Genomic DNA, 26,418 nt, shown 5'->3' with positions numbered 1-26,418 from the left:
TCTTTGTGATCTAATAATTCTTGGTTCAAATCCCAGTCGTTACCATTAATTTTTCTTTCATATATTTTCTAGCCATGAAATTTTCAAATCGCACATAAAATATTTTTACTTCTGATGGTTGCCTTTTGTTACAGCTAATTGGAATTTTAAAGGTTTCTTTGTAACTGTGTGAGTGTAACTGTTTATGAATAAAATTGCGAAATGAACATATTGTAAAGGTGATATATCCAATTCAACAAATTATAATTGTTACTGGGGTTACATTTAATCAATTTTTTGTCTCGCAATTTTGAAGAATTGTTATCGGATTGAAGACAACCAATCTAAGGTTTGCACGTTGCAAAATCAGGCAAAAAAAACTCAAAGCATAACAACACTTTTATTTATTCAAAATCCGATAAATATCCCTGTAATAAAAGATTGATTGACACCTTTTTTTTTTATTATAATAGGATTAGTCGAGCTTATTATATTCACTTGCTCTAAATTTCCGTTTGTACAGGTTTTCAACTATTTGTCTGAGAGCATTTTGCCACCTTTCAACAAAATTTTCCTCATTTTTACATGTCCTTTCGATTTCTCACGATTGCGCTTCCCAATACAACAATCTTTCTATGATAAGAAGTTTTCGGAGGATTTCAGTCGTTTGATACTACGTTGATGATGTTTCCTGCATGCCACCCCTGAGCCACTTAACCATAATAGCAAGATGCCAAATGAAGAAGAAACAACCCACATCTCGTGTGCTTCTGGATGAATGGAAGTATCCGTAGGCTGGTTAATAGATCGTATCCTATTGGTAGGACGATTTTATTCATCAATACTCAACAATAAATAGTCTGTCTAACCATGTACTTTTTAATCTGAGATCTAGTTCTATTTGTCGAGCATGAATTTGAAAAAGATTTAAAACTGCTCGACAAATTTGTTTCAAATTTACGAATATTTGAAACACGAATAGAACACTGTTTCAAATTTCTTGCCAGAGTGTGTAACGAAATCTGATAGACGGAATGTCAAAGCATCGAATGACATTTCAGAAATTGTCAATGTATTTTGTAAATCACTATCATCCAGAAATTCTTCTAAAGGTTCGTGCCAAAAATCGTTTTCGAAATCATACATTTAGTTTGTTTCTGATTTGAAAGATCATAGTAGGCACAACACCAATACATTTACAGAAATATAAAATAGATTTTAAATTTTAGCAGTGAGATCATCTAGCTCGAGTTTTGACAATTTTGAATTATACGACAACCTGTTATTTTAGCACAGATATCCATCACAGCGTTACGAATTGCCAAATATGGTATAACACTTAAAACCAGGACGCAGTCTGACGTCAGCTTCGAAATCTGTTTCAAGCTTAAGCTTCTTGTTTGAAGTTTATGTTACCTTAAACGATCTATGTCCTATCTCTTTCTATTTTTTGAACGAAAGCCTAATCAGCGTCTACCCCTCTCTGAAAATTGAAGTTTTCGTTCTGCTTACCGCCAGATACTAACATCCCATCTAGAGTAAACGGATTCCGGAAGGGTTTCGAAAATCTACTTACTATCAAACGATGTACTCTGAATTATTTTGCTGTGTCATCGACGAATTCCTCACAGTGTTGTGCAAAACTTTCCCGCTCACTTCGTGTTCTTTCGATTCTTTTTTCTAAACAATGCGTTCACAAGCAATTGCATACTGTTAGCGTTGTTTATTGTTTATATTCATATTGACAAAATAAAAAATATGTGGGTAATAAACCATGGCTAGATTTTGCGGAGAGTATACCTTATATTGCAAGTTATGTTGTTGGAGGATTGAAAACAGTTTTACGCTATAAATATTTAAAATTGGATGCCCAAAAACAAAAATGTATTGTATATCGGAATATAAAAAAAAATATACGTTTTGATAATCGTTAAAAATCTATAAAATATTATTTTAAAAAGAAACATACTGCTGAATCGAGAGTGATTCATTGGGCCCGTAGGACTGCTGTTTGAAAATAACTAATATATCAACGATATGACTTTGCATGTTTAAAGCATTAGTAGAGACATTAGCTTTACTAAATAGCTACCGATTATTAGATGTTTCACGCGGATAAAATGCTTATTTAGTCGCCTCAAAATCTTACATCAAAAAGCTGCCTTATGATATTTTCAACTTATTCATATTTGGCAACAGGCGATAACTGCCAAACATGCACAACAGAAAGATCCTACGCAAAGATAGTTTTTATAAAAAAAAATTGATCAGAAAAACATTGAAGGAATGGGGGCGATTGAGTCGACAGGGGCGCTCTCTACTAATTTTCCCTATCTAGCAAGTGAAGATTTCTAACGTATCGTTGCTTTCTCCAAAAGAAGAGAGTATTTTGATATTTGATTATACTAATCAATCCATAGTGCACATATTTAGTTTGATTGCGAATAATGTTATTGCGATCGTTCATTTAAATTGACGATAAATACATTCGGCAATTTTCAAACAGCTCGCATGGTTTCTGTGGTATGCAAACCGTTTGACATTGTCGGTTTAACCGTTTGACATTTTCGGAATGCTTTCGATAATTACATTGTGGCTGGTTACGCATTTTATACATCAATCCTGCGATATCCTGTTGCAATTCGGGATTTTCCCAAAAAAGTAATTATTTTTGTTCCCTGCTAGCGATAATAACAATTTTAACTTTCAACACTGCATTCATTTCGAGCAGAAAAAACTAATCGAATCACAGAGTGTATCATGGGTTGGGTTAAAACAAAATGCAAACCTACCTCCACAGTATGCCTTGAAGTCGACACAGCAGTCACCCAGCTTTAAGCAGGCGTGATCACAGTAGCACGGTTTTACATTTAAATCCGACGTTGTCGCATTCGGTGGTACTTTCTGCACAACGCAGGCTGAATCTCGACCATTACAGCATAGGGCAGCATCCCGACAAGAGCCACCGTAAGCACCAGTCACAAAAAAGGCTATCAACTGAAGCAACATCAAACACTCGGTACACATTTTACTGCGCTTGGGTGTCGTTTCGTTGCTGAAAGAGCAGCTACTGGAAGATTCCAGCACTGGATAAGAAAGACACTCTAATTCGACCAATTACACCACTAATCGGCTTTCTTATCCTCACAGTTACACAACTTTTTCCGGCGACGGCCTGTGTAACGTCATTTTCATACCACAACAATTGCTGTTACGCAGCGAGTCATAAACATAACTTGCGATACTTGCGAAATATTTTCACGATCTGTAAAACGAAACAAGGCCAAATGTTAGATGAAGCAAAGAACTATATTGGATGAAGAAATATCGTTGATTCCATGAAACGATAATAATGAATGATTATTGGATATTGTTGTAAATATGTTGCATTCAAAGTTTCACAAACACACCTATATTAATCCACATAGTGGTGTGATGATGCCTTGCTCATATCACTCATGTTCTCATACATGAACAGCTGAAGCCAGTTTGGAAAACCGGCTCATTTTTTTTAATGTAAAAACTGGATAAACACAATGAGTGTAAAATCCGAACATGCAAAATCGATTAAATACATACACAGCTCGAAAAAATCTTGTGATTTTACATCTTATAAGATGCACATAAATGTATGTCACACAAATTTTTATACAGGAATATATAAAATTGTGTGATTTGAATATTACATGGCTTGAAATGTAATTAAATAAAAAACAAAAGATCGATAGCAACAGCGCGCGAGTTGAACCGAGAAACATTACATCACAAAGCACGTGAATTGATCGACTGAGCCACAGAAGCACATATCTGCTTCATGAATAATTGATACATATAAACCCATACAGAGCCACTTGGTAGCCGAGTGCAGATTACACTTGGAGCCTGTAAAATTCTGTTCGGATGAAATATTGCATCATTTGACAAGTTAAGTAGTTGTAAATTGTATCGTTTGTAGAATTATGTCACCTGTAAAATTCATATTTTTTTCTGTGTATTTTTGCAAGAATCACACAAAAAACACTTAGAATCAGAAAATCGGATGGAATTTTAACCGGTTATTGCAAAAAACCAAAGTCTTGGCATTAAATTCCCAATGTGAAATTTGGCCTTTCTGGTTCAACAGTCTTCTCAGCAGAGCTTAAAATTGTCACACATTCTCAATGAAAGAAACCATTTCAGCAGTCTCATTTTCAATGTTTTACTGTCTCATTCGCAAATGACCGACACCAGAACAAACGAAGAGAGACGAAGCATTTTAGTTTCTCATCGAAAAAATGAGAGAGCATAATTTACAACGTCACTCTTTCCTCTATGACAAGACGAAACCAAACTAACGTCTTCAGGTAGCAACAGCAGAATTGAAATTTTCATTCTTGCATCGGTGTATTGAAAATATGTGACGCTTGGCTATAAAAAGTGACTAAAATATGGCAAATCGAAGTAATTACATCCCAGAACTTCTTTGGAAACCAAAACTACTACAAATTCGAGCACCAACAGTTAAAACTTATTGTGAAACCTTTTTCTGTCGTTTTCAATTCTCACAGCTTTGGTTGAATATCGACACTGAATACTATAGGATTTTCACTGAAAACTGCAAATGACTGAAAGGGCAAATGAAAGAAAAAACACAATTTTGAAACTACTTTCCCGTTTATGTCATTGACTGGACATGGATTTCGTTCTCATAGTTTGCAAGCGAAACTGAGAGTGACAATAATTTCTTGTCATTTTCGTTTATTTTTCAGTCAATGAAAATGACTTTTATTAGCTCTGCTTCTCAGCCAATTCTTAGCGTACAACATCATTGCATGGCTAGTACTACGGATCTTTCACTAAGAATCCCTCCAGGTCGGGGCTCGAACATACGACAACTGGATTGTAATACCAGCGCCCCATGCAGGTTATTCCGAAACAAATGTTTTAATCCGGTTAATTGAATGTTTTTTTGCCGGCTGCGGCTGTGGACGAAACACGGTTAGGTTATGTTTAATGCCAAATCCATGCAGTGCTATCCATAGAGAGGATATTTTTTAAATCGCCGGATTTGATCGAAAAAATCATAGCTTATAGTGTATTACCTTCATTTATAAATGTAATGAATGCCTGGTACATTTGAACTAGTTGATCGAATCAATTATCTTACGATTACTCTAGCAGTTGTGAAAGTGATTTTATTTCAGTTCATTAAAAAGTATCGCACAGTACATGTTTTGTTATGTTTGTGAAAAAAATTTATCGTTATAACACATGGATCAATAAGTCCCGAGACTAAAGCAGAGATGGCGCTCGTAGTAAACCAGTAACCACGTCTTTCTAGAGTACTAACCTTTGCTTGAAACGGGTCAAAATTTTAAGTCGATCCGACCAGAAACAGCTGAGTTATCGAGGTTGGAGTAAAGTCGTTTTGTAGTTTGTTTAAAAAATGGAAAAAACCGAGTTTCGTGTTTTGATAAAACAATGTTTTTTTAATGAGTAAAAACACCGTGCAAGCGAAACAATGGATTGAAAAATGTTATCCGGACTCTAGTCCATCAAAAGCAACGATTTGTCGGTGGTTCGCCGAGTTTAAACGTGGTCGTACCGACACAAATGACGTGGAACGCTCGGGTAGACTTGTGGAAGCCGTTACACTGGAAAATGTGAGTGAAGTGACAAAAAATATAATAAAAGATCGTAAAGTGAAGCTCCGTGAGATTGCTGAGATGACACAGATATCATATGGAAGTGTATTTACTATCCTTCATGAAAAATTGAGCATGAAAAAGGTTTTTTCCAAGTGGGTGCCGTGATTGCTTTCGATGGAACAAAAACAGCAGCGAGTCGATGATTCAGAAAGCAGTTTATCGAGAAAAACCATTGTATCACCCTAAAAGGTGATTATGTTGATGAATAAAAAAAAATTGGCAAAAAAAATGTTGTTTCCATTGTTAGTCTCGGGACTTATTGATCCATGTGTTATATGGATTGTACGGCCTCTATCGAGTGAACACCATATCTCAAAAACTTTGCAGTGACCACGATATCTCAAAAACTAATCGATTCAGTCCAAATTTCAGGTGTTGTTCCTAATTGCTATAGCTAGTTCCTGATTGCTATAGCTAGTTCGATTGTACGGCCTCTATCGAGTGAACACTTTGCAGTGAGCACGATATCTCAAAAACTCAATCAGTCCAAATTGTCAGGTATTGTTCCTAATTGCTATAGCTAGTTCATGAACGAGAGGTCTTTCAAAAAAACAATTGCAAATTTGGCAATGCTTTTCTCAGAACAAATCGATATTTATTTACTAATTTTTTTTATTTCACGTAATTTACTTTGTTTTACTTATATACTACGCATTATTTCTAGGACGAAGTTGATTGTAATGGCCCATTATAAGGTTGAGTGGATGATTGAACACGCTGAGAAATGATGTCGTTTATATAATAAGAGATTGCGTCGTTCTTTGAGTGTATGTATACTGATGAGCATATAGCGTGCTTCATATGATGGAAGAGGAAATGCAGTCCAGTTTAATTTACGAAGTGCATATAAACGAAATTGTTTCTGAAATGATTCAATGCATTCTTCGTGTATAATATGTGGATTCCATACTAGGCTGCAATATTCCAGAATAGGTCGAACACATGTACTATAAAATAATTTAATTGTATATGGATCCTGGTAGTTATAACTGAAGTGTTTAGTGAATCCCAGCATACTGTTTGATTTGATGATTATGGAATTGTAAATTTCCACTAATATGAGCTTATACATTATTCTACGAATCGATTTCCTACATATATGTCTATAAATTGTGTTTCATTTCTCATACTGAAAGTTATTGAGATACATTTTACCTTTTTTTAAATAATAAATTGGTTTAACATTCGCTCAAACTTTGGAAATTTATAGGGCCGTGTGTCATATACCAATAAATTCAGCACGACGTGTTTCTCAGAGATGGCTGGAGCAAATTTAATTTAATTTAATTCAATTTATTTATTTCGTCAAGCAAATGTAGACTACATATAAATTGTTTACAATGTTCACTTACATAATACGCATTATTTCTACGACAAAGCTGCGATTTTATTTGATTTTTTGACATAGGTCAAGATGTTCGCAGTATTGATTGTAATGGCGCATTATTCGATTGACTGGACTGTATTTTGCATAATTTGTTCTAGTATGTTTTTCTAAACATAATTTCCTGGAACGTAGTTGACGGCTAGGTATATAAAAATTTAATTGTGATAATAATGGAGCTGATTGAATGCGTTGAGAAATAATGTCGCTGATAAAATAAAGCCTTGCAAAGTCGCGGCGTTCTTTAAGTGTTTGTATATTGATGAGCATGCAGCGTGCTTCATATGATGGTAGATGAAATGCTGTCCAGTTCAATTTATGAAGTGCATATAAAAGAAATTGTTTTTGTATCGATTCAATGCGTTCTTCGTGAATAATGTTATATGGATTCCATACTAGGCTGCAATATTCCAAAATGGGTCTGACATATGTACTATGTAGCAATTTTATAGTATATGGGTCTTGGAAATTATGACTGAAGCGTTTGATAAAGCCCAGCATACTGTTTTCTTTATTGATTATTGTGTTATAATGTTCCACAAATGTTAGTTTGGAGTCCATGATTACACCTAAATCTCGTACAATTTTACTTTTTTCTACTATTTGATTTCCTAAAAATATGTCTACAGAATGGGATTCGATTTTTCTACTGAAAGTTATTGAGTTGCATTTTTTTACATTGAGTTGAAGTAGACTTTTGCAGCACCAAATGTGGAATAGATTGATTTCGTTCTGGAATATTAAAGCGTCGTTGATATTTTTAATTTCCGTGAAGAGTTTCATGTCGTCTGCATATACGAGGTCTGTTCCAAAAGTTCACGGAATTTTTTAATTGCGCGCGTCTGGAGAGTCCGGTGGTCAAAATTTTTTTTTATTGTGTTGGTACATATGTCTCTAATGTATGGTGAAATTTTCAGCTGTATTCATTGTTTACATTCTGTCTTGTAGCGGCTGGTGTAGACGTGTTTTTTTGAGCTGGGCGATTTTTGTCTTGGTGACGTTGCGTGCTTCCACGTGGACGATTGTGCTTTTGTTTCGACATCATAACCGTACACCCATGTTTCATCACCAGTTATGACCCTTTCAAGTAAATTTGGATCGTCGTTGACGTCGTTTAACAGCTCCTGAGCGATGGTAATGCGTTTGTTTTTTTGATCCAAATTCAGCAGTTTTAGAACGAATTTTGCTGCCACTCGTTTCATGCCCAAAACATTTGAAAAAATATGATGGCATGAGCCAACTGATATGCCAACTTCATCAGCAACTTCTCTAATAGTGATTCGGCGATCATCCATAATCATTTTTTCCACTTTTCCCACATATTCATCGATTATTGACGTGCTGGGTCGACCGGAGCGTTCGTCGTCTTCAACGTCTTCGCGGCCATCTTGGAAACGCTTATACCACTCGTAAACACTTGTTTTTTTCATAGCAGACTCACCGTAGGCTCTCTGTAACATTTCGCACACTTGGTTACACTTTATTTCATTTTTCACGCAAAATTTAATACAAATTCTATGACTCTTCAATTCTTCCATTGTTTAAACTAACAAAAATCGCCGAGCTCAAAAAAACACGTCTACACCAGCCGCTACAAGACAGAATGTAAACAATGAATACAGCTGAAAATTTCACCTTACATTAGGGACATATGTACCAACACAATAAAAAAAAATTTTGACCACCGGACTCTCCAGACGCGCGCAATTAAAAAATTCCGGGAACTTTTTGAACAGACCTCGTATAAGAACTTTTAGATTTTTTAGCATGAAGGAAATGTCGTTTATATTTAAAATGAAAAGAAGAGGCCCTAGGTGAGAGCCCTGAGGTACGTCAGATGTTACATTTATTGGTTCAGAGTTTATGTTTTGGAAGCGAACTACTTATACACGATTCGTTAAGTATGATTCAAGCCACTCCAGAAGCCCATGTTCTATGCCATATTTTTGTAGTTTGTATAGAAGTAATGGTGTGTCAATACGGTCGAAAGCTTTACTAAAGTCGGTGTAAAGAGTTTCTACGTGGTTGCCAGCGTCCATTGCGTTCAGAGTGAATGTCACAAATTCAAGGAGATTTGTTGTAGTTGAGCGGCCTTTGAAAAAGCCATGCTGTTTGTTAGTTATTACGTTCTTTAGTTGTTGAAAAAGTTTTTCGTTGACAATTTTTTCAAATAATTTTGTAATGTAAGAGATAATGGCTATTCCACGGTAGTTCCGAATGTTAGATTTTGAACCAGTAATTAGTAATTTTACAAGATGGTCGCAAATGGAAGGTCTTCCAAAAAGTATTTACTATTGTTTTTGTTTTTAGGGTATTTGATTACTTTACGAATTATCCAAACTTTTATATAAAAAATTGCAATTTTTTTGACAACATCTGTCACAATTGGTCTTGTTATTAAGATATGTTATGGGATTCTGTACGATAATAGCTATCCAACAATCCATAGATTGTAAAAGTTCGTCTATTTTTAACGGAGTTGATATTTTTGTGTAAGCGACTTTTCCCTCTATTCTAGTGCACAGTGGTCATAATAACCAAAACGTGTTTTTTGTTTGCGCTTCAAAGGTTGATTTTAGAGCATAAATGCTTTCAGAAGAACTTTTGATAGTAATTGTCTCTTTCTCTTGATATAATTGAAATTGACAGTATTCACCTAGAAGTGAGGCGAAGTAATAATTTGCCTATATTGCGTAATAGAGAATTCATATCTTCGAAGAAGTTGTAGATTATTATTACAAGAAAAACACTCTTCTAAAATTTGTAATATCGTCTCACCATTGAAACCGTTTTTAACGCAAAAATTAATGCAAACTCGATGTTGCAAATTCAATTCCATTTTCAAAATTGTATGAAATTGAGGACACGCACAATTGCAGATGTACTCAATAAAGCGTAACTTTTACAAATGCTCAAGTATCAAGCTGAAAATTTGATAGAATATCAATGACAGATCTGGCAACCTAAAAAAACAAATCGGATGACTGAGCTATTGTCTTTGGATCTAATTTATTTTCCGAGTTATACAAACTTTTATATAAAAAATTGAAGTTGCTTGACAATGTCTATCACAATTGACCTTGAAGACTATATATTCCCAAATCCAAATCGTAATACAAATCAAACGAGTCGTAGATTGTAAGAATTCATCAACTTATCACGGAGATGTCGTTCTTTTCGTCATATCCCAATAGTTGGGGTTTCGAACGAGGCTTGATGAAATAACGCTGGGAATCAAAATTATACACTAGGCTAGATTTTCAATACAATCATTTCTGAGTGATTGAAAGATTAAATACAGTACTCTTCAGCACAGTATTTGGGATCGATTTTTCTTTAGCCAAATGATAACCCATACATTTAAATAACTACTTAGATTAAAACTAAATAGATTGTAACTACAACCACTGGAAAAACGAAGTTTTTATGTCACTCATGTATTATATTTTAAAAACATATGTGTATTTCTTTGAATTGATGACCAGTATTTCTAGTAACAATTTTTGATTTACAATCGATTGTTGATGCAGAAACAAACTTATAAAACCGATACACTGCAGAAGGATGTAAATAACATTCCGAAATACGCGTATCTGTATTGTAACGTTTGTTATGCTTCGTTAAAGTATAGTGACTTTGTGAAAGTGTAATAACGTGACAGTGAAATAGTGGAATTAAATGGTACATAAATAGTGCAACTATTGAACATTACTTGGTTAAGAGGTTAATCAGCCGAACACATTTTAACTGATGTTTTGGGTTTGAAAAGCGTCGCTTCTTGGCTGGTGCCAAAAAAGCTGAATTTCAGCGTTGGTTGTGTCGCAGTTGTTGGCCAAAAATTCAACCAAGCACCGTACTCTCCAGATATGGCCCCGTGTGACTTTTTTCTTTTCCCCAGACTCAAATTGCCATTGCGGGGAACGCGTTTTGAGACCATAGAGACGATAAAAGAGAATTCGCTGCGTGAACTAAAGGCCATACCTTCGGCGGCCTATAAAATTTGTATGGAAAATTGGATCAAGCGTTGGCATGCATGTATTGCCGCAGGAGGAAAGTACTTTGAAGGCGATAATAAAATAGGTATAGAATTCGCTCAAAATTTAGGAAAAATTTTCCGAAGCCAAGTCTTACAAGCCAGTTGTCGTATGTTTGAGCCCCGGCCTGGAAGGATAATTAGTGTCAGTAGGATTGTAGCACCAGCCATGCAATGGTTCTGTACACTCTGAATCGCCTGCGAAGTCTGTTGGAACAGAAGGTAAAATTCCACTACAGAAATGTAATACCAAGGCTTTTTAAACTCGAATAAAAATTGGCCGGTTATATATTTATGGGTTTTTTACCTTTTTTATATATATAAAAAATAGGTATAGAATTCGCTCAAACTTTAGAATATTTTTCCGAGGCCCGGAGGGCCGAATGACATATACCAATCGATTCAACTCGACGAACTGAGCAAATGTCCGTGTGTGTGTGTCTGTATGTGTGTTGTCAACTAAGAGGTCGAGATCTCAGAGATGGCTGGACCGATTTTGATCAAACTAGTCGAAAATAAATGGTCTCCCCGTCACCCAAAACGCTATTGAATGGTTTTGAGATCGGATGTTTACTTTTTGAGTTATACGGAGTTTTATGTCAAAATTTTCAGTTTTTTGACAGTATCTGTCACAATTGACCTTGAAAACAAAATATGTTTTTAGACTTAGATTCCGCACGGTAATAGCTATCCAACAAGCCATAGTTTCTTAAAATCCGTCCATTTTTAACGGAGATATCAATATTTTTGTGTAAACGACTTTTCCCCTTATTCCAGCAGTAGAAGTTTTGAGCACTGTATGACAAAGAAATGCTTGGGAGCAACGGAAAACACGATTTTTATACTGTGACATACAATTGTTTCTAAGTGCCCAAAAGACTGTGTACAGCATCCTTTTTCATGACAATTTGCCTTGGACCGATTTTAGCACGGTTCGTTTTTGGCAACATAATCGTTCGAATATGGCATTTATAAACCAGATGATATCAGCATTTTCGAGTTGAAAGTAATTCCATAATTATATTGATTTAAACTACTTACAGCAATAAAAGCTGGAAGAACATAACTTCCATATACCATACGACTCAGTTCGTCGAGATCAGCAAATGCGTGTGTGACAAATAATTTCACTCAATTTTTTCGGAGATGGCTAAACCGTTTTCTACAAACTCAGATTCATATGAAAACTAGTATACTTCCAAATTTGGATCCGACTTCTGATTTCGGAACCACAGGATGACATGTGAAACGAAATTAAAATAATGCAATTCATTTTTCTCGTAGATCGCTGAACCGATCTAAGATTCAAATGAAATCTAAGAATCATCTATGATTCAAATGAGAGGTCTTAAAATCCTATAAAAATTAGTCAGATCCGATTGCTGGTTTAGGAGATACAAGGTGATTAGTATAAAAATGTCCATTTCACATAAATTAATCAGGTTTATCGGGTTTGCAAATTTGGATAGTCGATTACCAAATAAATTTATTTCAGTTTTAGCGGTATTCTTTTTTGGATTCGGAATGTACCCCCAAATTTTAATTCGCACTACAATTTCTCAAAGATGTCTACACACTCCTCAGGCGAATTTAACTGATTTCGGCTACACCGATGTTAGAACTCCGGTTCCAGTATCGAATCGTTTCTCAAAGCTCAATCATTTTTTCAAAAAGGCCAAATCAAACTTCAAAAACAAAAATTCAAATTAAAGGACTCATGGTCCCATACAAAATTGGTGAATTTCATCCGATTCTGGAATTACAGATGATGAGTTTTCAAAATTCATACCGATATAGAAGATGTAAATTGTTTGGCGTATTAATTTATGGCCATTCGAATCATTTTGGGTTATGCTAGTTCCTGAATACCGGCTCTGGAAGTCCCATAAATAATGACGAAAAACTCTAAAGTGGAACTTACTTCGACATCTCATGGAATGTTCAATCGATTGTCACACGTTAAGATTGAAATTCGATACGATTTGCAGTTTCGAAATTATAGGGTTATGAGTGATTAAAATCTCAATTTGCCGTTTAAAACGACGATAATTAAAATAATGTCTTGAGAACTAGAACACCTAAGAATATCCATGCAAAAAACATACGGATTGATAAAAAAAAAAGGTATCATCTCACTGCCAGGTGGATTAGTCACGTTTTTTAATAAAATTCCGGTTCTTTTTTGATCATAAGGTATGACCACTATATCCAGTCGGTTTTCACAATTATTGACTGTAAAGTGCCTGTAATATCAGAGAAAGACAGTTTGGAATGACGACTTTGTTCCAAACGAGTAACAGACATGTCAAAACTATGTAAAGCCTTCGAAACTGCCAGCATTTCGAATTAAATGTTTTGAGATGTTGCCAACATCACGGTTGAGGTGTCGTCACTCTGATATCACAGGCACTCTTGTTGATTGATATGCTGAATTTAAACGTGATCTTGCATAACCCGTTGATGCACCATGATCTGGCTTCCAAATGAGGCAGTCAAATCCGGAAATCATCAATTCCACTGTTATAGAAAATCGAAAAGATGGTTGAAGGTGATATCTGACATCGTAAATATATCAAGTTTTCTATTGCAGACCAGAGGCTTTTTGACAGACGTGTTATAATTTATTCTTGGCCTGTTCTAGCATTAAATTTCAAGCCATATTAGCAGATGAAATATTACCATTTATGTCATTTTTACTCAGTCTCTTAGTCTAAACCGCAAAATAAATTCCGCCTTTTTTGCGACAGGAAATTACTTCTAGCAACTCATAATATTCAGTTTAAGTCTTTATGTGAACAGTTTCTTCGGGAAATTTTACTGCACGCTACTTCCACCAAACCTCTCGAAGAAATGTACACCATTCAAAAGCTAAACGATTATTCTATCCAAGGCGCCTTGCTCGAATGAAATTCGTTGAAAATGTAGCATGAATAAAACATGCTCGCCGAGGTCTTCTCACCTGTCAAATAACATTTAATCTTTTCGTATCAAAGGTTTTTGGCGTGCTGCTACCTTTACTATCGTTACGCCCTGGTATTGCCAAGCTAAATCAGAACCAACTGTGCATTACTGAAAGCCAAGGCGGAATTGAAGGCGTGAAAACTGTTCAAAATTAATGTATGCAGAGCTGAAAGATACGAGGAGAACCATCATTGCTGTAAGGTGTTTATTCTGCGTGCGAGGGTGGACTATGCAATCAATTGATGAGCCTTTTGGTGGCTGGCAGAGTTGTATGTTCCAATCACTCAGATAATGAGCACACACTAACACATTGCTATTTGTGATGAATAGATATAATACATCCTGAACTCATGATCGGAGCGACGATGTAGAAATTGGATTTGATGTCCGGAACGGAAATCCTTTGCCCGTTTACATAATTCATTTGAGAGATAATAAATTTACACATGTACTAATTACGAATGAAATGTACCGCACATAAAATGAAAGATTCATTGTATTGTAACATATGTAACTAAGCTTCCTGATTAGATGATTGATTAGTATAAATGATTGGAACTCTTATCTATTCATCTAAAATATCGGAAGAGGGTAACAGACATTGATGGAATATTTCTACCCTTGCTACCTTGTATTTAGGCTGCATTTCGTATTCATCGAAATGCTGTTAACAATGAAGAAAAGATTTAACTTGTTCACACAAAAGTCAGCACCAGAACAATCGAACCAACCTTTCGATTCAAAATATTCAGTTTAACCTTTCACCAGTTTCATTTATTTATCTGTAGCATCATAACGGCAATCTTAATTCAACTGACTTGATTCAACCGTCCCTCAATCAACATTACAACACCATTGCGACTCCCACATAAAAGAGCAAACAAACTGATCCGTTCCCTGAACCGTTGTAAAATGTGACGAAAGGTTAAACGAACCGCAGTATTGGTCGATCGAATATCGGCCGTCCGTTGGGTTAGTGGGGAGGTAGTTGGAGCGGTGCCTCAGAGCCAGATGAGGTGGGTTTGGTCTTTGTCTGACAGCTCGGTAATAAATTGAAGCAATGAAGGTAAAAGCTCTCCGGCAATTAATAGTTAACAGACCTATTTAATTACTTACTCTCAGACATAAGCGTTTCATCGACTGTCGTAAAATAACGTAAGTGACCTTGGACAATCCGTATTTCCTTCGGCGTATAAAAAAAAACAATCGTAAAAATAATCAAGACATCGTAATCGTCAGAACATCATGGTTGGAGATAAGCATAATGAAGAATAAAGGAGATCGGCTTTTTATTTTTATTACACTTCCTAATTTCTGTCTGTTTTCAAATAACATTTCCGCACAATTAAAAATATCTACTGGTTTTATTTCGTATATAATATATTAATGCAACTCTAGCAGCCAAATTCCGATGGTAGAAGAAACTGATCACAATTTTCATGAAGAGAAGAAAATCGTAAAATGTGTTTCTGTTCAAAAAATTGTTTTTTTCTTTTCGACGAATTGAACAGCTGAACTTCGATCACAAATTTTTTTGTAAGGAAGAAAATTGCAAAGAGAAAATTGCACCTGGTTTCTTAATTTGGAATTCTAGTGAAGTTAAAAAATAAATTTTCTGCCACTTAAAGAAGAAAATAATTTGCTCTTCAACATATTCTTCTGTGCTGAAGAAATTATGAAAGAAAATTCTTTTAGTGATAAAATTCAGCAAAATTATTGAAAAACTTTAACGTAGAAGCAATGGAGATAATATTTGTGAAATATTATCTGTTTAATGTGTTCACAAACTGCAGAAAGCAACTCTATACAGTGCATAACACGTGCATGATACGCCATGATTAAGATTCTGAAGCTATTCAGTCGAGGAAATTCATAGGATTCCGGACTCGTGTACTTTACGTTTTCAACAGATTACTGCACTGAATATAACAGATCGAATATGAGCAACATCAGAGATTAGCAATTAAACCGACAGAAAAATCAGGATCGACTTGTTCCAACATAGATAAAACGTTAACCACGTTATACAAAAATGGTATCTAAGAAATTGTAGTAAGTTGGTTTGACAAAATATATACACTGAAAAGTAGGTCAACTTTTTGAAGAATTTGAAAAATAAATTAAAAATAAAAACACGTCTTTAATTTTTCGTTTCGTTTAAATTTGTTCTTTATACATTTTTCAATTGAAAAATATACAGCAAAATCAATTTACATTCATTTGCAGACCTTCAAGCTCTTCATGAAAAACTTGAACCGTTATTGAAAACAAATATACGCTTCTATAAAATGAAGTCTGTAAATTGTTGTTGCTGTCAGTTCTTCATTTTTGAAAAGCAACTAATCGCATTGTTGTTAGTTTTTAATAAAAATTTCAAAATAAGAGTTTAACGAATACAAAATAAGAGATGCCGTAACGATTTGGCCTTTAACAAGAAATTGATTACATTTGAAAATGGAAAGTGTTTCGTGTATTAAGGCTATTCACTGCGTTCTTTCAAAACGTTTCATTAGGTTCCGAAACAAAGTCCTCTAGTCTGTTAAAAAAAAATTTCCACTACACACTACAACTTGAACACTTCTCACGCGATTTCTCTAATGTCGTTTTGCGTTATGACAACTATAACCCTGTTTCACCCTATATATTGTGATAAAATCGGATACAATATGTTTGCTTCGGTTCTAAGAAGAAATACCACTGCAAAATAGTTCAATAGTTATCCAATACTGCTGTTATAGCGACAGCGACTATCGAACAAAGACAGACTCTAACTAATGGTTTTCGTATAGCAGTTGAATACAGAAGCTGAGATGAATGAAAGTACCGTTACCCTATATCTGTTTTTTGTGATCACAGTGTTCACATCTATAAACACAGCGATTACGATTCGACTCAACTTTTATAATCTAGTAGTCTTAACTTAACTTAACTAAAAGTAATGACAAATGCAGTCTAACCTATTAGAATCAGCAGCCGTTTTTTACCAATGAGCATTGATGGCCGATGTCGGACAATGAAATGTAATAAGGCGAAGATTACGAGTTTTTTTTATTTAAAAAATATTTTTATTCAGGCCTATTTGCGTACAATTTTTTTTTTTTTTCAAATTTTTTTTGAGTTGGATCTCGTTATCACCCTTTTTATAGGGGGAGAGGAGTTTCCATTTCCCTCCTGCGAGGATTGAGGGGCACTTCGTTCGTAGTTCGTCTCGTCATCTATTGCCGCATCGATGGTATTGTTGTCGATTTCCGTCTTCTTTTCGTTGCTAGTTGCTGTAGATGCACCTTGTTGTACATTGGTTGCAATTGCTGGTTGTAAGGGTAGGTTGTTAACTGCAGCTGGTGTACTTTGTTCTATAGGGGATGATGATGGATTCGTTGAAGGAGATGCTTCATTGTTGTTGGTGGCTGTCACAGGTGCATTAGGGTTGCTTGGGGTTGGTATGAAGGACAGAGCCGGTGAAACATATTAAGCCCAAGTGGGTAATTAGGAGTACCGTACCGAGGAGAACGACCCACTATTTTGGTGTATTATTTAGTCGATTTTTTAAAAATATTTTGTTTCGATATAACTTTGCATGAGACGCGTAAATTCGAAGCTTGAAGCGTTTCCGATATTTTGTTGTAAAACAAAATTGCGCATTTAAGGGTTAATTACAATATCAAACTACAAAATTTCTGCCAATATTTATTTGTGTTTGCAAATTTTCGAAATTGTTTCTTTGAGAATTTTGGTTACCCTGATCGTTTAGTTGGTTGGAGTTGATGGTGAAAGATGTCTCGCATGAATCGAAAGCAATGTCTTGGAATTACATTCCTTCTGTGGACTTCGCAGCCGATTCTTAGCATACAGAATCATTTTATGGCTAGTACTACGATCCTACTGACACTATGAATCATTCCACGTCGGTGTTCGAACATATGATAATTGGCTTATAAGACCAGCGCCGTATGCATTGAACCGCAAACCCGGGCGAATCGAACGGTGCACAAAACAAATCCAGCCGCTGATGTGCATAGCACATTGTTAAAAAAAATCCGGGACCGACTGAGATGACGTTTGTAATGTCAAACTATCATCATCGTCAAATTTTCACGTGAATCGCACCACAAACACTAAACGTACCGACATACCTAAGTGACGTTACTTTCTGATTTACGGAAACTTAAAAATAACGAATTCCGTTTATTGATAAAACATTGCTTCATATAAGGAAAAACCGGGCAAGTCCAGCAATGGTTTAAGAAGTGTTACCTGCACTCAGATTAAAAACAAAGATCTGATTTTAACGTGACCAAATTAAGCAGTCATCCGGAAAAAATGTGAGCAAGTTTTGATAATCGTTATGGATGAACACAAAATCAAAGTCCGACTGAACTGGAAGTGCTTTTATGATCGTATGCGAAAATCTGGGCATGACAAAAATCATTTCCAAATAGCAACAACGCATCAACAATCAAGAGAGCTGGTCGGCACTGTTTAGTCACAATAAAAAGGATTACTTGCGTTGGTATGAAACGGTGGACGAAACATGGATGTATTTTTTTTCTCCGGAGTTGTTTCAACATTTAGACGGGGAAAACGCAACAGGTAGTAGTGGGAACGGCTATAGCGTGATGGGTAAGTCGATGCCTTTCACGCTGCCCACCTGAGTTCGATTCCCAACCCCGCACATAGGGTCAGAAAACTTTTCTAGCCCGAAGAGGTGAATGACCACAATGTTAAAACCTCTATAATCAAAACAAAAAACAAAAACAGGTAGTAACAACAAGTGTGGCGTCAGTTTTTAGATGCTCGAGGAATAATTAACGTTGACTACCTTGAAAAGGAAGTACCAATAAAAGTTTTTAGTTAATGCGTTAATAACTCAATGCGTTTGAAGTATGGAATCGAAAAAAACGGCCTCATATGAAACATAAAAAATCATCATTAACCAAGACAATGCACAAGTCAATGAAAATACTGGCCAAATTGAACGTATTGGGCACCCCCCACCATACTCTCAATAACCTAGCCCCCAGCGACTACTTGTCATTTGATGATCTGAGAGAGTCATCGCCGCAACTGAAGCCTATTTTAAGGCCATGGACAAATCATTCTATAAGTATGATATAAAAAATTTAGATAATAAATGAAGAAATTTTACTCAAGAAATGTTGTTTTCCTAGTTAGTTCCTGAACTTTTTGGACGACGTGGAAGCAACCTTCTCTACGGCAGTATCGAACCGCACCGAGTGCAAGTCGATTCGATACTGAATTTGGTTTTCTGTGAGTAATTTTCTCAAATGCGAACGCACTCGTTGAAGAGCAGAAATCATATGGAAACCGTGAACTTATGTATACGAAACCGTCATATCAGTTAGAGGAATGACAATGGTTTGAAAAACAAAGAGAATTAGACGTTGTTCGTAGTTGAGTTGTAACCACTGTCTATATGGTTTTACTTCTATATTTCGAATTTGTACCCCGGTATAGAAAACAAAGACGCAATCCTACGTCGAAAGATTTTGAGTGATTTCATTTATGTGAAGATAAAGAATGGAAAGGCGAGATGTGACAAGGTTGATTTTAGCAAACTGAAATCTTTTACTAACTTAACTTTCGCAAGAGGAGTTGAACTTAAGCGTCTCATCAATGCAAATCACTCGAGTCTCTGGTATGCCGGAAAGTACCAATAAAGGTATTTTACCACTTACTATCCGAACCGACAAAATAATAATTATCAGAAGTTGTTACTTTCTACTTGCGGCTGCATTCTCGTACACAATTAATTCTTCACTATCTTTAATAGTGAAAAAGTAAAAATTGCATGATGGGTTTCCATCAGGTAGCGATGAGTGCCGCGCTACTGAATACCGCTCACAACCTAGGCTAAACAGCCAGCACGCTGTGACTCTGGGGGCATAAGCAATAGTTCAAACAAACCTTTCATTCTGATGTTCAACTAGCTGTATAGAAATTGAAAAAAATATCCATACAATGAAGAACTCAATTTGTATAAGAATACTGTCGCAAGTAGAAACTGACAACTTCTGGTAACTTTTCTTTTGCCGGTTCGTTTAGTAAATGGTAAAAGACCTTTTTCGGTACTTTCCGGTACAGTCTTTTTAAAGACTATCAATTAGTCAGCCTTTATCAAGGCTATACAAAGAGTGATATTAGAGTGATACAAAGAGTGCTATTAGAGTGATATTAGAGTGACTAAGGAATTAATCAGCCTTTTTAAGGCTAGCTAGGAGTCTAATCGAAGACTAATTTAGCCTAGTTAATTTAATTTAAAATTTCATTCATTTCAAAAATGGCTGCGTCCAACCGGAAAGGCAACAAGCCTGAGGCTAAAAATAATTCAATACGGAATAAATCACAATCCGTTATTCAACATTTTGCTAATAGCATTCACGATCTTATAGAATCTGAATGTAAAAATAAAAGACAACGGACGGATTTCCCTTCCGTTGATTCTATGCCGTCTAACAATATTTACGAGATTCTTCCTGAATCCGATTGTAGCGACATAGAAGAAAATTCTTCAAAAATTCCCAAAATGGACGCTTGTCGTTCTGGGAAGAAACATCAATCTATGCCACCAGTGACGGTGATGATCTCCGACTTCAAAGCATTCCGTACTGAACTTTCAACTTTTCTCCCGGAAGTAAAAGTCTCATTTCAAATCGGACGAAGAGGAGAATGTCGAGTCTTGGTTGATGGATTGGAAGATTACGAACGTCTTATTCGATATTTGTCCGAGAAACATCATAAATTTTATTCATATGATATAAAATCAGACAGACCCTTCAAGGCTTTCTTGAAAGGATTATCAAATGATCAAAGTATTGATGAAATTAAAAATGAACTGAAAGAATTGCTTGGTTTTGCCCCTTCCCAAGTGATACTTAAGAAAAAAAGAGCGAATGGTACTTCTAAACCACGCTCTGGAATTTCCCATGAACTTTACCTAATACACTTCAATCGAAGTGATGTAAACAATTTGAAAACTTTAGAAAAAGTACGTTTCATTTCCCACATTAAAATTCATTGGGAACATTATAAACGGCATAATCGTATTGCAAACTTAACGCAATGTCGTCGTTGCCAAGGCTTCGGCCATGGAACCAAAAATTGTCATATGGATATACGGTGTTTAAATTGTGGTAAATCGCATTTGAAAGACGTTCGTCCAATGAATGAAACCACTGATAAATTTTCATGTTCAAATTGCAATGGAAATTATAAATCCAATTATTTGAAATGTCCTGTCAGGGAAAAAATTTTAAACGCTCGTTCGCTTAGACAACAAGTCAAATCAACGACCTTAAATTTACAGAACATACCTGAAAATCAAAAAACCGTTACAAATGCCACGCCTAATTCTTCTAAGGCACTGATTTCTTCGAATTTAAAACAAAAAACAGGTACGCCTGCCAATTCGTCTCCTAACGAAAACAATTTATTGACAGGTAGATCGACCTCATCATCATCTTCTTCTAATGTCAGTTATGCTGGTATATTAGGTAGAAATCTACCACCTATTTCTTCTAATGTAAATAATTCTAACGAAAACAATTTATTAATAGGTAGACCGGCCAAATCATCTTCTTCTAATGGCAGTCTACCTACAAATATTCCTTCAATGCCATTCGCTTCTTTAAATGAAGTCGATTTAGGCGATATAACTGAAAATAAAATGATCTACCTACAAGATCAACTTTTTCAAATGATCATCCAAATGAATTTGACTTCATCACTTTTTGAAGCATTTCAAATCGGATGGCAATTTGCAAATAATATTATAATGAATTTAAAATTTAACAGTGATGTTAAATAATTATTTGAATATTTTAAATTGGAATGCTCGATCTTTGAAATCGAGTGAAGATGAATTTTATAATTTTCTCAAAGTTCACAAAATCCATATTGCCATTGTGACAGAAACTTTTCTTAAACCAAATGTCAAATTGAAAAGTAATCCACATTATGTGGTTCATCGATTTGACAGGTTTACTGGAATGGGTAGTGGAGTTGCCATTTTTGTCCAACGGCAAATTAAACATCGAATTTTACCTTCTTTCAATACTAAAGTTATTGAAAGCTTGGGAATCGAAGTTGAAACCATTCATGGAATTTATTTCAACGCTGGAGCATATTTGCCATTCCAATGCACCGGCGAACAATTAAATTTCTTTAAAGGCGATTTGCAAAAACTTACAAGATATCGATCGAAATTTTTCGTAATAGGGGACTTAAATGCTAAGCATGTCTAGTGGAATTGTAGGCAAAATAACAGTAATGGTAAAATACTTCATAATCAACTCTCAGCTGGTTACATCACAGTTCTTCATCCCAGTAATCCTACTTGTTTCTCTTCCGTGAAAAACCCGTCTACAATTGATCTGGTTCTAACGGATCAGAGTCACATTTGTAGTGAACCGATTACACTTGCTGACTTTGACTCAGATCATCTTCCTGTAACATTCAGACTTTCCAACGAAGCTTTAATTAATCCAATTAGTTCTATATTCAACTATCATAGAGCTAATTGGTTGGATTACAGATATCACATTGAATATCATGTGGATCATGAAACTATTTTAGAAATTTCTGCGGACATCGACACAGCCATTGATAATTTGAATCATTATATTATCGAAGCTAGAAATCTTTCAGGTTCTTAAGAAACCTCAGAAACCAATTCCTGCTCTCAAGGAAGGAAATCAAATACTTCTTACAAATGGCGAAAAAGCTCAAAAACTTGCTCAGCAGTTCGAGAGTGTCCACAATTTTAATTTGAACGTTGTGAGTCCTATTGAAAATGAAGTCTCACTGAAATATGAGTATATTTCAACCCAAGTGTTATCACACGATGACATTATTGAGACGAATTTTGATGAAATTAAATCAATTATTAGGAAACTCAAAAACATGAAGGCTCCTGGTAATGATGAAATTTTTAATATTCTTATTAAAAATCTTCGTAATTCCTATCCTGAAACCTGATAAAAATCCAGCAGAAACATACAGTTATCGACCAATTAGCTTACTTTCTTCTATCAGTAAACTTTTTGAAAAAATTATCTTGTTGAGAATGATGTCTCATATAAATGAGAATATGAACATTCAACTACTCATCAACTTGTAAGAGTAACGAACATGATAAAAGCAAATAAATCTTTTGAGTTATCCACTAGAGTTGCTCTTCTAGACATAGAAAAAGCATTCGACAGTGTTTGGCACAAAGGTTTAATAGCAAAAATGTCTGATTTCCAGTTTCCTATTTATTTGATCAAAATGATTCAAAATTATTTAACTGATCGTACTCTTCAGGTTAGCAATTAGAATTGTAAATCTGAATTGCCACCCGTACGAGCAGGTGTTCCGCAGGGTTCGAGCGTAGCTCAAATCTTGTATAATATTTCCACTTCTGATCATCCAAATCTACCCGAGTGATCTGCAGTCGCCTACAAAGAAGTTTAAATATTTTCAGTGATTATTTGTCAAAATGGAAAATTAAACCAAATGCAGCACAAACGCAATTAATTATCTTTCCTCTTAAGCCAAGAGCTTCTTTTCTTAAACCAAACAATAATCACATTCTCAAATTGAATGGCTTGGAATTGACATGGTCTGATCAAGCTAAATACTTAGGTTTAACGTATGACAAAAAACTCACTTTCAAGGATGACGATGATATATTAGTAACTGAAGGTTTTAACTTTCAAAAAATAGCTTTAGAATCCTATATAGTGTTACATAATAATTTGCATATTATTCAAATTTAAGTCTGTACATGAGAGAGTTTCAAAATTACAATTTTAATGTCACTATGATCGGTCGTGTCTCGTTTGAACCACAGAATCAAATCAAATAATTATTTATGTAGCATGTTTTTCCGTACAACACTTGGTTTTCGTTTTCGTTCGCTCATTCCAATTCGTTGTTCTGTTTCTACCACAGTCACACAGATTTCATCGGTTTATCTTGTCGATAGCGTTAATTGGAGCCTATTCAAGATGTCAGCTCAAAATCTAACCATGTGAAACTTATTCTTTAATTCGTATACAAACAATCCAATGCGGAGAGACGGCGGTTGAATGAACATGTATAATTTGGGACAGGTGAGCATTCTGCTATCTTGTGACAAAATCTAGGTCGTTATAGAGAGGAGAAGACCACTAGCTGATAGCGGTAGTGATCCCGGTGATTGGCTGCCAACCAGATAGGTTCTGTAGGTCACGTCACAGTAATTTACATCTTTCGTATAAATGAATGAACCATAAATGGTTTCAAGAGGTGTGAAATGAAAGGAGCCGAACGTCAACTCTGATTGAATTTTCTATGGACATTCGAGGTTTAGCCGATTTCGACAAGAATTCAATTAATTATAATCGAGTCTGATTGGTAGTGGCGTGTTTGCCTACCCACGCACTCGAAGCCACACCAATGTGGTGCCATCAGCGGTATGTCTCGGCTGAAAAACGTGGGCTAGCTATCAGACTCGGAAATTGATAATAAAGAGAAAATTATTGAAGGCGCTTTCACTGTCGTGTTTTTGTGGCACTGATCTGACAATTTAAGCTTAGTTTTGGATGAACATCCAGCGAGCAAAGAAAAAATATTTTCCTCAGGTCACATGCTTTTTATCAGATAAACACTAAATTTGCGGAACAGTTTTTTAAATGTATTATGCTTAGTTAACAAACATTGGATCAATTAGGAGCCCACCTGAGTTGTACATGACATTCTCAGATGAGTTTTTCGTTTTTAGTTTTTCGTTTTTCGTTTTTCGTTTTTCGTTTTTCATTTTTTGTTTTTCGTTTTTCGTTTTTCATTTTTCGTTTTTCGTTTTTCGAACATCTAATTCTTTTTATATTACAGCAAATCAGTTTTCATCGACCTCGACCACAATGTTCAACATATTTATTCTTGTTGATCCCATTTAACATTAGGAACCAGTAAATTGTCCGTAAATAATGATCAGTAATCAAAGTGCCTTTGCTTCAGTTCATGCAAATTTGTGCCAGCCTTGTAACAGCAGCTTGCAGCTAATAGTTCACGAGTGCATGAAGTTACCCTTGCCATGTTTGTCGCTATAGTTTTAGTGCGAAAAATCAACCTCGTTAGACGATTACTGGAGTGTGAAGAATTACAGCACAGCAGGCAAGCGAGAACAGCTTCAATTCTCGTTAGTTCACGGCACTTGAGCAATGATTACTCGTTTGTATGACAATTTCACGTTTTACAAGTTGTGGAAAAAATGTAATTTGTGAGCTCTGCTCATGATTTATGACTGCGCATATAACCATAAAAATACTTATTAAATGTCAGTTCTCGTTTCAAAAAATACATGTGAGAATGTCCAAATATACTCTTACAGAAAATTCCTTGTACCTTTTAATTTATGTGGAACCTCAATCACGAAACACCTTTTCAAAATGTATTATGCACCGAAATGACAAAAATCGTTTGCTGGAGGTTTGGAAAACTTTAGTAAATCTATCTCGAAATTTAATAGTATACAAATTTTTTGATCTGATGATATTTTGTCGTAATGACATCCTATGTTCAAAGTTTCCACTACTACACTGCACTTCGAACGTGATAAGTGAAATCTCCAAAACCATTCCACTAAGTGACCCGATAGTGTTGAAATTATGACCTTTATATCGTTCGATATACGAACACAGTATTTTATTAAACTCACTAGTTAAGTCTGCATATTTTTTCTGGGGATTACTCGACTCGATTTCTGTTTTAGCGACACTTAAACTCAAAGCCAATATGTATCGAACAGAGATAGCACTCTCACTCTTACTAATTTTTAATATGTGAGCAGAATGGTGGAGCTAAGATTGTTAATATTTTATTTTCTTCGAATTAAAAGAAATATCGCTGGCTTAGACTAATTTAAATCTATACTCAGGTACCCTATTACCTTTCGTATGAACTTGTGTCTATTTGTTTGTTTTCTACTTCCTTGTTACCAACTGCTTCCATATTTCTAACTGAATTAAACTTTAACTTTTTAATAATAATATTCACGCACGAGCACACGTGTAAGAACGAAGCTACGTGATTTGAAATTGATAAAGTCAACAAACTTTCCAGGAAAATCCAATTTTTTTATGAAATTCATTTCGATAAATTTTAAGACAATAGGATGATTCACTGACTCCTTGGAAAAAATGTTTCCGGAAAAATGACTCTACATCAAAATGTTACTTAATTACCTGAAATTCTAGCGAAGACTCCAACCAATCGTCCGCTTCGGAGAAATATTTTATCGAAAATTTTCATTGAACTTTATCCAAGATCGTTATCTAAAGGTAAATAAAAGTCAATTGACAAACCGATGAAGCAAATTGAAAAATGCTTATGCA

The 26,418-nt window shown here is 35.3% G+C and overlaps 1 protein-coding gene across 1 annotated transcript in view; it reads right to left on the bottom strand.

Annotated features, from left to right (window-relative positions):
• Nucleotides 1–26,418, bottom strand: part of LOC131434614 (somatomedin-B and thrombospondin type-1 domain-containing protein-like) — a 179,322-nt gene that overhangs the window by 122,652 nt on the left and 30,252 nt on the right. Inside the window, exon 2 of the mRNA XM_058601501.1 lies at nucleotides 2,772–3,244. Coding sequence (XP_058457484.1) covers nucleotides 2,772–3,006 — 235 coding nt within the window. The 5' untranslated portion in view covers nucleotides 3,007–3,244. The remainder of the gene's footprint in view (nucleotides 1–2,771; nucleotides 3,245–26,418) is intronic.

The sequence above is a fragment of the Malaya genurostris genome, chromosome 3 (genome assembly GCF_030247185.1).
Source record: "Malaya genurostris strain Urasoe2022 chromosome 3, Malgen_1.1, whole genome shotgun sequence".
NCBI lineage: Eukaryota > Metazoa > Arthropoda > Insecta > Diptera > Culicidae > Malaya > Malaya genurostris.
Note: the sequence above shows the minus strand (reverse complement) of the source record. Positions and strands in the feature narration are given on the sequence as shown.